The sequence below is a fragment of the Candida theae genome (assembly GCF_024610275.1).
Source record: "Candida theae strain CBS 12239 chromosome Unknown scaffold4, whole genome shotgun sequence".
NCBI classification, from domain to species: Eukaryota; Fungi; Ascomycota; class Pichiomycetes; order Serinales; family Debaryomycetaceae; genus Lodderomyces; species Lodderomyces theae.
The window spans coordinates 26,320-38,040 of NW_026261436.1; the positions used below are offsets into that span (position 1 = coordinate 26,320).

The 11,721-nt window shown below is 40.5% G+C and overlaps 6 protein-coding genes across 6 annotated transcripts; 2 read left to right on the forward strand and 4 right to left on the reverse strand. All coding sequences in view use genetic code 12, as the record gives it.

Moving 5' to 3' along the window:
* Nucleotides 1-435: 435 nt before the first annotated feature.
* On the reverse strand, nt 436-1,818 carry FGR12 (Fgr12p; the record flags this gene model as incomplete). Its single annotated transcript, XM_051751864.1, has 1 exon — nt 436-1,818. One exon carries the CDS (start codon nt 1,816-1,818, stop codon nt 436-438), a length of 1,383 nt encoding a protein of 460 aa, XP_051608775.1.
* A 1,213-nt stretch (nt 1,819-3,031) lies between these two features.
* On the forward strand, nt 3,032-4,750 carry ILV1 (threonine ammonia-lyase; the record flags this gene model as incomplete). The annotated part of the gene is made up of 1 exon (XM_051751865.1): nt 3,032-4,750. One exon carries the CDS (start codon nt 3,032-3,034, stop codon nt 4,748-4,750), a length of 1,719 nt encoding a protein of 572 aa, XP_051608776.1.
* A 55-nt stretch (nt 4,751-4,805) lies between these two features.
* On the reverse strand, nt 4,806-6,785 carry KGF57_002541 (GTPase; the record flags this gene model as incomplete). The annotated part of the gene is made up of 1 exon (XM_051751866.1): nt 4,806-6,785. The coding sequence occupies one exon, from the start codon at nt 6,783-6,785 to the stop codon at nt 4,806-4,808; it is 1,980 nt and encodes a 659-aa protein (XP_051608777.1).
* A 134-nt stretch (nt 6,786-6,919) lies between these two features.
* On the reverse strand, nt 6,920-8,098 carry SER1 (O-phospho-L-serine:2-oxoglutarate transaminase; the record flags this gene model as incomplete). Its single annotated transcript, XM_051751867.1, has 1 exon — nt 6,920-8,098. The coding sequence occupies one exon, from the start codon at nt 8,096-8,098 to the stop codon at nt 6,920-6,922; it is 1,179 nt and encodes a 392-aa protein (XP_051608778.1).
* A 129-nt stretch (nt 8,099-8,227) lies between these two features.
* On the reverse strand, nt 8,228-9,178 carry MEC3 (Mec3p; the record flags this gene model as incomplete). The annotated part of the gene is made up of 1 exon (XM_051751868.1): nt 8,228-9,178. One exon carries the CDS (start codon nt 9,176-9,178, stop codon nt 8,228-8,230), a length of 951 nt encoding a protein of 316 aa, XP_051608779.1.
* A 207-nt stretch (nt 9,179-9,385) lies between these two features.
* On the forward strand, nt 9,386-11,719 carry KGF57_002544 (cleavage polyadenylation factor subunit; the record flags this gene model as incomplete). Its single annotated transcript, XM_051751869.1, has 1 exon — nt 9,386-11,719. One exon carries the CDS (start codon nt 9,386-9,388, stop codon nt 11,717-11,719), a length of 2,334 nt encoding a protein of 777 aa, XP_051608780.1.
* Nucleotides 11,720-11,721: the final 2 nt, after the last annotated feature.

Genomic DNA, 11,721 nt, shown 5'->3' on the forward strand with positions numbered 1-11,721 from the left:
CAGTATCCGAGGTTCTTTAGAAAGAAAACATCATTATGTAAAAACCATCTCTTGAGCTTAACAGGATGTATGTATTTCGTCAATGATTACTGTAATGCACTGATCAAGAAGATATCTGTAGTTTGATTTCTCCCTCGATGGCATACAGCCTTGGTGCTTCCCGATTCGCTATGACTCTAAATTTTTTTGCTACAAATTTGGAGATAAAAATCAGCACTGATGCGGATGCTTTTAGAAGAGACACACACGAACCTTACTTACTTTACTGTATCGGTTCCAACTTTCATAGTTACATTCTACTCACAAGAGAATGCTACAGATACAACACTAAGTTCATGTTAGAGTTTATTAGTTTGCTTTGCCCTCTTTAGACAAGACTCCTTGAGGGCAGCAACTTATATATAGTCCTACGAAACAAACAAAAAAAAAACACACTTATTGACGCTTGTTGGGTGCTCTTTTCCAAGCAGCATGGTCCTTCGGCCTATAATTTAATGTACCTATGCATGACGAATATGGCACCAATCTATTGTAAGATTCTCTACCGTTTGTTGGCGATTTTATATTTGTGTACGCTTTGTAAACAGATAATGGTGTCCACTCCACATCCCGATCCGACCTCTTTCTAATCAGTTCTGGAACTTCCGGACTTGGAGGAGACTCACCGCTTAAAAATAAATCCTGGACCACAAATTCTTCCCGTATTGTTTTTAAAACCGTCTCACTAACACATTTGGGCTCTAAGGTCGATAATCGCACCTTCATTTTGTTATAAAACTTTGAGGATCCGGTGGTTTCATCGTCTGGCCATTCATATATTGGTGCCGTTATATATCTTCCATTTTTTCGCTTCGGCAGCAATACCCTTGCAAGTGGTTCTACCAGTGCCAGGGCCAGGGCCAGTGCCAGCGATTGTGGTCGTTGTCGTTGTCGTTGTCGTGGTCTTGGTCGGGGCGGTGGTTGGGGCGAGGACAGTGTAACCAGAAGTTGCAAGGCAATGGGATCGCTGAAAAAATTAGTGTTCTCGGCTTGATCGTATCTTTCATAAGTTAGTCGTTCATCCCACACACACTTTTCCTCTAGATTGTTCTCTCCCATTTCATCATTGGAGTTGTACTGCATGATTTGATCGTCCTCATTGTGGTATATTGAATAGCCAGCCAACTCATCCTCTTCAAGGGTACAAGTGGAACAAACTGCTGAGTTCATAGTTCCGTCCTTCAAGCGATCATCAATTTTCTCTTCTTCATTGCATTCGACATGGTGCCGAGTAATGACATTTGAATCCAACAAGTCCTTGCTATCTTCCAACATGTTGCTTTCCTTTCCCAACAAATACTCCCAATAACTTGAATCCAAATGGTTTTCAAAAGTGAATTCGTTGTTAGTTTTGTTGGTATTTGCTGAATGGTGCAATAAACTGTCATTTGAGGCACACTGTTGGTTTGCTGAGAGATACAAATTACTTGGATTTTGACTTTCAAGCATCCCAAGAAGTTCGGTATTGTCGGTATCATACTCAGTCGTAAACGTCGGCCCCATCAGTTGTGACGTGTGGTTAGATACTGACGGTGAAATTTCGAGTCCACTGCTATGAGATGTGTGTTGGTGATGGTGTTGAAGTGATTCTTGAGCAATTTGCAAATACTCCCATTCAACTGAACTAAAGTTGATATTTGCGTGTGGTTCAACTGTGAAGCAATGCGTGTCATCACCACTAAGGTTTATATGCTCCATATTATTAGAATGGCTTTCTTCTTTGGCATCCTTTAGTTCAATCTCGTTAGCAAAGTGGTTGTTTTCATAGTCAAAGTCCATAATGGGCCACCTTGCAAAACTCACGCCCAACCTTCCTGTTTACCTCAATAATGTGAAAAAGGTGCCAAAGATTACAGGACAAAATTACTTGATATGAAAAAAAAGATGTTTTGGCTGTGAAAAATGAGGTTGTGATGAAGCAGTCGTATGACAAACGGCGACGTATTCAAAATCAATCAATCGTGATATAATACCAAACTAATTAAGAACTCAATGATACCAGATCGAACAAAGTTCAAAAGCTATAAACTTAATTTGTGGAGGCGTTAGAAGGACTTTTCGAAAATCTGTCTTTTTTTTTTATGTTATGTTACAATCCTTATAAATATTGGGTATCATGAATAAAGGAGAGATATTTATGGACTTCACTACTGACTGTTTTGTGTAAATTGAACAAGGTGGAACGAAAAGAACTTGATTGCAGTTAACAGCTTTGTATTAATACCATGGAGGATGTTTGTAAAGCATGGTGACGCAAAACATTAGCGAATAGAGTATCACAACTCCTCCCTCCCCCCCGTGGCTCAGAATTTGCTAAATACGAGAAACTCAAATGCTTTGTGGTTTAAGAGAGTGTAAAGTGTTGACACCTTGATCTTATTATATTTTTGGCAAGTGTGCAGACATCCATTTGTCTTGGTTTTGCAACCATTTTGTAATTTTCAGTTGATTGTTCTCTCACTTGATTCTTTGCATTATGCTGAAGGGAGGGACTACGATTCTAACTGCCACAATGGTACCGTTTCGTAGCTTACTTGATGTAGAGCCATTGACTATGGGTATGCTATATGACCCCCTCTTAACAGCAACATTCGGAACCAACTACGATCTTTCGTTATCTTTTTCATTTAGGAAAGGATAACCAAGTTCACTGCAAGGTACAGAAAAGTAAAAAAAAAAGAAAAAAAAACAAAGGTGAAGATGACACTAATTCAAAAAGTCGTGTGAGTGAGTCAATTGGTTCTTTTTTTTTTTTTTCTATGTGCGAAATTTTTCACCCTTCCTACCTCTCTGAGTCAATTGGGTTGATGTTTTGTATATTTTCATTGCTGCATTTGATTACAATCACAGAAAACTACCTACATACCATCTTGCACTAACCCCATTTACTCATTTACTCATTTGTTTGTTTTCCTTTTCTTTTTTTTTTTTTTTTTTTTTCTTGGGTCAAGTTCTTGTACATTCACTTATTCAAAGTCCTTTGCAAATTACAATGTTCATCAGTCTAAGGCCAGTATTGGCATCCAAACAAGTACTAGCGTCACTTTGTCTTCATCATGCAAGAGGATTTGTTAGGAAAAATACAACTGTTGCATCATCTGTTCCTCAATGGCCAGAACTTTCGGAATCAGATTTTGTACAGGATTCTAACGGAAGCAGAACAACGCAACCCGATTACATTAAATTGATTTTAACCTCGAGAGTATACGATATTGTCCTGGACGCCGGTACACCGTTATCACACGCAATCAATTTATCAAGAAAGTGTGGCTCAAATGTATACCTCAAACGTGAGGATTTGTTGCCCGTCTTCTCCTTCAAGTTGAGAGGTGCATATAACATGATTGCTCACTTGCATGCTAACGCTAAACAGCCAATGTCTGGTGTTATTGCATGCTCTGCTGGTAACCACGCGCAGGGTGTTGCATATTCTGCCAACAAATTAAAGATACCTGCAACAATTGTAATGCCCACTCCGACCCCTTCAATCAAATACAGCAACGTGTCAAGGTTGGGTTCTCAAGTTGTTTTATATGGTGACGATTTTGATTCTGCCAAGCAAGAATGCGCCAGATTAAGTAAGGAGAATAGCTTGGTCAATATTCCTCCATTCAACCATCCTTATGTCATCGCAGGTCAAGGTACAGTTGCGTTGGAAATTACGAGACAGTTGAGACTAGACAAACTAGACGCCATATTTGTTCCAGTTGGAGGTGGTGGATTGATAGCAGGAGTAGCTGTGTACTTGAAGCACATAGCTCCTCACGTGAAAATTATCGGTGTTGAAACGTATGACGCCGACGCATTATACCAATCGTTGAAAAACAAGGAGCTGACACATTTGGATAAAGTTGGACAATTTGCCGATGGAACAGCCGTCAAAGTTTTAGGAGATGAGACTTGGAGATTATGTAAAGATTTGGTTGACGAGGTTGTATTAGTAAATACTGACGAAATCTGTGCTGCAATTAAGGACATTTTTGAGGACACGAGATCCATCACCGAACCTTCCGGTGCTTTATCTGTTGCTGGATTGAAGAAATATATTGAAAATCACCCAGAGATTGAACACAAGAGCAAAACATATGTTCCTATCTTGTCGGGGGCCAATATGAACTTTGACAGGTTAAGATTTGTAAGCGAGAGAGCTGTTTTGGGTGAGGGTAAAGAAGTGTCGTTGGCAGTTACTATACCAGAGAAGCCAGGCGAGTTTGCAATTTTGCAACAACTTATCAATCCAAGAGCGATCACTGAATTCTCATACAGGTGCAGTGGTCTCGAAAGGGCCAACATTTTTGTTTCGTTCAACGTTGTTGACAAAAAGGTAGAAAAGCCCTCCGTTATAGAAGCCATGACCAAAGCAGGATTTGAAGTTGTGGACATTTCCGATAATGAATTGGCTAAATCACATGGCCGTTACTTGGTTGGTGGAAAATCTCACATTTCAAGAACTGACAACGAAAAATTGTATCTGTTTGAGTTCCCAGAGAAGCCAAATGCGTTGTTTAACTTCTTGCAAGCATTAAAGAGTGATTGGGACATTAGTTTATTCAACTATAGAAACCACGGTCACGACGTTGGTAAAGTCCTATGTGGATTTATTTTACCCGAAGGTTCAGAAACAGAATTCCAGGAATTTTTGAAAAAGATTGGCTACACATTTGTTGATGAGTCAGATAACATATTTTACAAGAAATTCTTGAAAAACTAAGTGACAGTTAAAGTAGCTTTTCTATTTGTATATACAAAGATTCAATGGTGTTTTTTTAATCATCACGTCGTAAAAACGCTTGGTACGCGTCATTGCCTATGGTAACTCTACCACTAGCTTTCATTTGCTTTTTACCTTCCTTTTGCCTTTCGAGCAACTTCTTATATCGTGAGATGTCAGCAGCGTGCAACTTTTGAGTCACATCTTTTCTTTTGGCTTTGATGGTTTCTCTTGCAACTACCTTATTGTTGATTTTGGCTTGTATCGCAACTTCAAAAAGTTGATAACGAAGGTACTTTTTGAACCGCGTAACGTATTCCTTCCCCTTTGACAACGCTTGAGATTTATGTATGATGGTTGTCAATGCATCTTGTGGCTCGCCATTAACACACAATTCCATTTTCACAATGTCGGATTTTCTGTACCCGGCCTCTTCATAATCTAATGAAGCGTAGCCTTTGGTGCAGCCTTTTAGTTTGCCAAAGAAATCTTCAACCAACTGAGCCGTTGGAATTTCATACTTTAGCATGACTTGCCCCGTGTTCAAGTACTCAATGTCTTTTTGCTCGCCCCGGTTACTCAAACAAAGGGTCATAACGGTTCCAACGTACTCATTAGGTAGGGTCATTATCGCCTCCACATACGGCTCCATAAAGCATTCAACCTCGTTGACGATTTTATTGGTGGGAAAGCCATCTGGATTGGTTACGATTTTCTCCCTTCCATCACGATAAATCACTTTATATGGCACTGTTGGTGCTGTAAGAATTATTTTGGCACCGTATTCATTTTCCAATCTCTCCTTGAACACAGAGGCATGCAACGAGCCCAAAAACCCGAGTCTCCATCCCAACCCTAACGCATTGGATGTTTCCTTCTCCAAGGTTACTGACCTGTCATTCAAAACCAAGTTCTGCATTTGGTCATCCATAGCGTTAAAGTCACGTCCATCAGCAGGAAACGCACCGACAAAAACCATTGGTTTGGGTTCTTCAAATCCAGGTAATGGTTCAAGCCCTTCACTTTTGCCCAATTGAAAAAATGTATCACCAACCAAAGCCTCCCTGGGGTTCTTCATCCCAGGTATGACGTATGCCACTTGCCCAGCTTTAACCCAGTCCATAGGTGTTCTGTCAGGATACATTATGCCAACCTCTTTAATATCATAAGACTTGTTGGAATGAGCAGACAACACTTTCATCCCTTTCTTTAATTTTCCATCAACCACATGAATCAACATCACCACGCCCACATACGGGTCGTGCCACGAGTCAACAAGTAGCGCTTTAAGTGGTTTGGATTCGTCGCCCGAAGGCGCTGGGATCTTTTCAACAATGGAGGGGATTATGTGATCCACATTCAAACCTGTTTTTGCACTCACGGGAATACAGTCCTTCGAGTCTAGTTCAAATGTCGTCTCAACCTGCTCAATGGCTTTAGGGATATCAGCCAGGTCAAGATCGATCTTATTTACAATTGGGATCAACTTCAAGCCCATGCTGTAAGCAAGGTAAAAATTTGCAACAGTTTGTGCTTGAACTCCTTGTGATGCATCAACTAGTAACAAGGCACCACCACAAGAAGCATAACTTCTGGAAACTTCTGCTCTGAAGTCAACGTGGCCAGGTGTGTCTACCAAGTGTAGAAGATAATCATTTCCCGAATTAGGATCACTATAAATCATGGAAACAGTTTGCGCTTTGACCGTGATTCCTCGCTCCCTTTCAACATCGAGCTTGTCGAGCACCTGGGATTTCGAACCAGGCTGGATAACACCGGTAAGTTCCAAAAGTCTGTCGGATAGTGTTGATTTTCCATGATCCACATGCGCAACGATGCTAAAGTTTCTGTAGTTTGCAATAGGGATTTTCGATATTCGTTCTTCCAACTCTTTACGAAACTTGTCTTGATTTAGTTTCTGTTTCTTTTCTTCTGTAGACAAAACATTCGACGAAGATGCCTGCGAGTAGCTCCTTATACAGTATTGACTGCATCGTAGTGGAGTACGTACAGGGCGCCATGACGCTAGAAACATTTTCCTGATAACGTGCCTCTCAGATAAAACTGAAAAATTTCAAAGATCTTCTTTGGTGCAGGTTTTTCTAGTGCGGAACATCATCATTTCTGTACATTTGTCCTGTTACAAGTGGTTTTTGTACGTACACAACTCTAACTATTAGCTTTGGCAAACTCATCAACAAACTTCACCAACCTTTCAACACTTTCAAGGGAGACGGCATTGTAAATGGATGCTCTAATTCCCCCAACTGATCTGTGACCTTTCAAACCTTTCAAGTTGGCAGCATCAGCTTCAGCGACAAATTTGGAGTTCAATTCCTCACTGGGCAACTTGAAGACAACATTCATTTTGGATCTCACTTTAGGATTTTCCACCGGCAAAATATAGAAATTTGGATAGGAGTCCAAGACTTTGTATAAAAGTTCAGCCTTCTTGTTATTGACTTTCTCCCTTTCAGCAAGACCCCCCTCCTTGAGAAGCTTCTGTGTGACCAACTTCAAGATTTGACAGGCAAAAATGGGAATCGTATTGTAAGCCGAGTTGTTCTTAACAACCGTTGGATAGTGGGTTGCGATAGGCAGTAACGGAATTTCCAACTTGTTCAATTCCTCATCGGATGCTTGATCTAACAAATCTTTTCGAATAATGTAGATGGTTAATCCAGCAATACCGACATTTTTTTGAGCGCCAGCCATAATTAAACCGTATTTTTCAATGTCAATTTTTTTGGACAAAATGTTTGATGACATATCAGCAACCAATTCAACACCTTCAGGTAAATAATCTGAGCCAGGCGTATCTTGAAATTCATTTCCATGGACTGTTTCGTTGTCACAAACCCACAAGTATGAAGTGTTTTCCTTGATGGGTTCCCACTCGGAATAAGGTGGGATGTCCCCGTAGTTTATCAGCTTGGTATTGACGACAGTGTCAACTTCAAATCCCAAACGCTTAGCTTCCTCTGCAGCTTTAGCGGACCAAGAGCCAGTAACGGCGTACGCAGCTCTTCCCTTTTTGCCAGTCCTCTTGGCATGATTCGCAAGCAAGTTGTAAGCTATTGAGGAGAAACCAGTTGTGCCTCCACCTTGAAGGAAAAAGACCTCGTAATTGTCGGGTATGTCAAGCAATTTCTTTAAATTAGTCTTGGTATCATCAATGACAGCAATTGCCGGTTTTGAACGATGTGAAATTTCAGCAATTCCAACGATGTCATTGTTGTAAGAAATCAAATCATGAGCAGCTTCTTGTAAGACATCCGTGGGCAAGAGTGCAGGTCCGGCACCAAAAAAGTCCGCTTCTTTTCTCTCCAAAGTTCTAGTCTCTACCATTGTTGTTGTATGGTGTGCAAGTGTGAGTGGGTGGTATGGATCGCTGCTAGAGTCAAAATTACAACTTAATTAATTGAAAAATTACTTTACAGGATTGCTCACCAAAACTTTTTATGACTCAATTGACTTTTACAAACTCCTCACACCGTTTATAAAGTAGACTAGTTCAACATCCTCAGTCTCATCTAGTAAACAGTGAAGACTACAGTTTCGATGTCCTACACACAAAATTACCGTCTTGCATCGTCCTACAATCTTTGATGCCAGCTGCCAGTCCTTCAATTTGACCTTGATATTCACTGCTTCCGGACTCCAAAGGTCAGAGTTTTCCAGGACCATCGTGTCAACATTTTTCAACGATTCACGAAAGGTATCAGCATCAGTTACCGTTGGCTTATGAAACTCTAACTTTGTCTTCCAACTCACGGTTACTTTAAATTTGCCATCGTCTTCCAAAACAAATTTTAAGCTCCCATCGTCTCTATTACTCGCTTGTATGGCAACAATATCATTGAAAGATGTCTTTTTGAATTTCTCCAAACGCTTGAATATCGTGACAAATTCGTTCGGTAGTCTCACTATAAGCCCAACATCGGAATGCGAGGGTTCGTGAAAGAAATCTTGAGCTTCTTTCAAGATCTTTACGGGTATTTTAAATGTATGGTTAATGACGTTGGAGTTAACGTTGATATTCGAGTAAAATAGAGCCAACGACGCCGTTCGTCCATTCTTTGTGCTTGTTCCTTGCTCACCACTCGCATCTGTCCGTTGTAGTCTTATATTCAACCCCTCACTATTGGCTTTATCAAAGTTTCTCAATGTTTGTAGTAGCAAGTCTATGTTTATTTCCATCAGTATGGTATTATCTCGCATACTCAGTATTTCCATGCTCTCGAATAGCTGTGAAGTGTTTAACTTGCACCACACTTGGGGCTCCAGATTGACCGATCCACTGTTTACCAGAATGACATTGAGTTCTTTTGGTGTAATTTTAAGTATCACAAACTTTCGTAGATGAGATATAAGCGTCAAAGTATCTTTGAGCTTCTCAATATTCCTTGTCATTAGCTTTAGCTTCATGTTGCAGCTTCACCTATGCTTAGTGTCAAGAACACACACACACAGAGAGAGAGAGAGAGAGTGAGAGACTTAAACATATCTCTTCACTTGCAACACAAAATAATTCAGAGAAAAAATTGTCAAGACGAAAGTCAAAAGTTCCAATCACAGGAATTTCATCTCCTCCTTTCGTATCTACCTATCCGACCATTCACATATCACACAACCATGAGCGAGCAAAGCAGTTCCTTCTCCAATGAAGAAAACTTCAAGTTTTTTGGACTCGGAGGTTGCAACGAAGTTGGTCGATCGTGCCACATCATTGAATATAAAAACAAGGTGATTATGTTGGATGCGGGAATGCATCCTGCATTGAGTGGACATGCATCATTTCCATATTTCGACGAATATGACTTGTCCAAAGTCGATATTCTATTGGTAAGTCATTTCCATGTCGATCACTCAGCCTCATTGCCATATGTCATGCAACAGTCAAATTTTCGAGGCAAAGTCTTCATGACCCACGCAACTAAAGCCATATATCGTTGGTTGATGCAAGACTTTGTTAGGGTGACGTCGATTGGGAACTCAAAGACTGAAGGTGGTAGTGGTGGTAATGATGAGGGGGGCAACTTGTACACAGATGATGACATCTTCAAATCATTTGATCGAATAGAGACGATTGATTTTCACTCAACAATGGAAGTTGACGGAATTAGATTCACTGCGTACTATGCTGGTCATGTTCTTGGAGCCTGTATGTACTTGATTGAGATTGGAGGGTTGAAAGTCCTTTTCACGGGTGATTATTCGAGAGAAGAGAATAGACATTTACCTTCAGCCGAGATCCCGCCAGTTAAGCCGGATGTTTTAATAACAGAGTCGACTTTTGGTACTGGTACTTTGGAGCCCAAGGCCGAGTTAGAAAAGAAGTTGACCAATCATATACATGCTACAATAACAAAAGGAGGTAGGGTTTTATTGCCTGTTTTTGCCTTGGGTAATGCACAAGAGCTTTTGTTAATTCTTGACGAATATTGGGAGAAGAATGAAGATTTGCAAAATGTGAGCGTTTATTACTGCTCTGATCTAGCTAGGAAATGTATGGCCGTTTATGAGACCTATACAGGTATTATGAATGATAAAATACGGCTCTCATCTTCATCAGATGATTCTAAATCTAGTCCGTTTGACTTTAAGTATATCAAGTCGATACGGAACCTTGCAAAGTTTTCAGATTTAGGTCCATCTGTAGTCGTGGCAACACCAGGTATGTTGCAAGCTGGTGTGTCTAGACAATTGTTGGAGAAATGGGCACCAGAACAGAAGAACCTTGTCATATTGACCGGATATTCAGTGGAAGGGACAATGGCAAAAGACTTGTTGAAAGAGCCTCAGGTTATACAATCGTTGAACAACCCGGATTTGAGTATACCTAGGAGGATAGGTGTGGAGGAAATTTCATTTGCTGCTCATGTTGATTTTCAACAAAACTCTGAGTTTATTGACAAGGTGTCTCCTTCAAGAATCATCTTGGTCCATGGAGATTCAGTCCCCATGGGTAGATTGAAATCGGCTTTGTTGAGTAAGTATTCTTCTCGAAAGGGTACGGATAAGGAAGTCAAGGTGTTCAACCCAAGAAATTGTGAGGAATTAAACATTGCATTCAAAGGCTTGAAGATAGCCAAGGTTCTCGGGTCACTTGCGGAAGAGCAGTTGCAAACTTTGAAAAAGGAAATTGAAGAGAAAATAACTGAGGTGGATGAAGAGGGAGGAGATGTTAGAATGGAGGAGGATGAAGCGGATCCAAACTCGAAAGAGGTGGCAAAGACATCAACAAGCACTTTCAAGCCCGGCCAAATAGTCTCGGGAGTACTCGTTTCAAAAGATTTCGAGTTGGATCTTGTGCAATTGCAGGACTTGAATGAATTTACACAATTGTCTACATCGATTGTGAAATCGAAGATGAATCTCAAAATCAATGCAAATTTGTCGTTGATGATTTGGCATTTGAAGCAAATGTTTGGTTACATCAATATCCTCAATGACAATGAAAATGAAAATGAGTGGGAGTGTGTGATTATGGATGTTGTAGACATTATAGTAGATAGGTCGAAAGGTCCCGGTCTTTACATATCCGTGGAGTGGATCAATGACAATTTGACAGCTGATTCATTGGCGGACAGCATAATCGCTATCCTATACTCGATTGATTCATCTCCAGCATCGGTCAAAATGTCATCTACACAGCATTCCCACGATCACCAGCATTCTCATATTAAGCAAGAGCACGAGAACGGAAATGCCTCATCTACAGTATTGAAATCAGATATTGCTAGCAGAATATCCCAGCTCCAGCTTCTTTTGGAAGCCCAATTTGGTGAGTCGTTGGAGAATTTAGCAGACGAAAAAGCCAAGGTTTCAATAGGAAAAAGTGTTGCAAATATAGACTACAGGACTTTGCAAGTGGAATGTGCATCCAAAGTGTTGAAGGATCGTATAGAAACTATTATAAAGCGTGGTACTGTGCTAACAGCGCCTTTGGCATTACCACCTAAATAGAG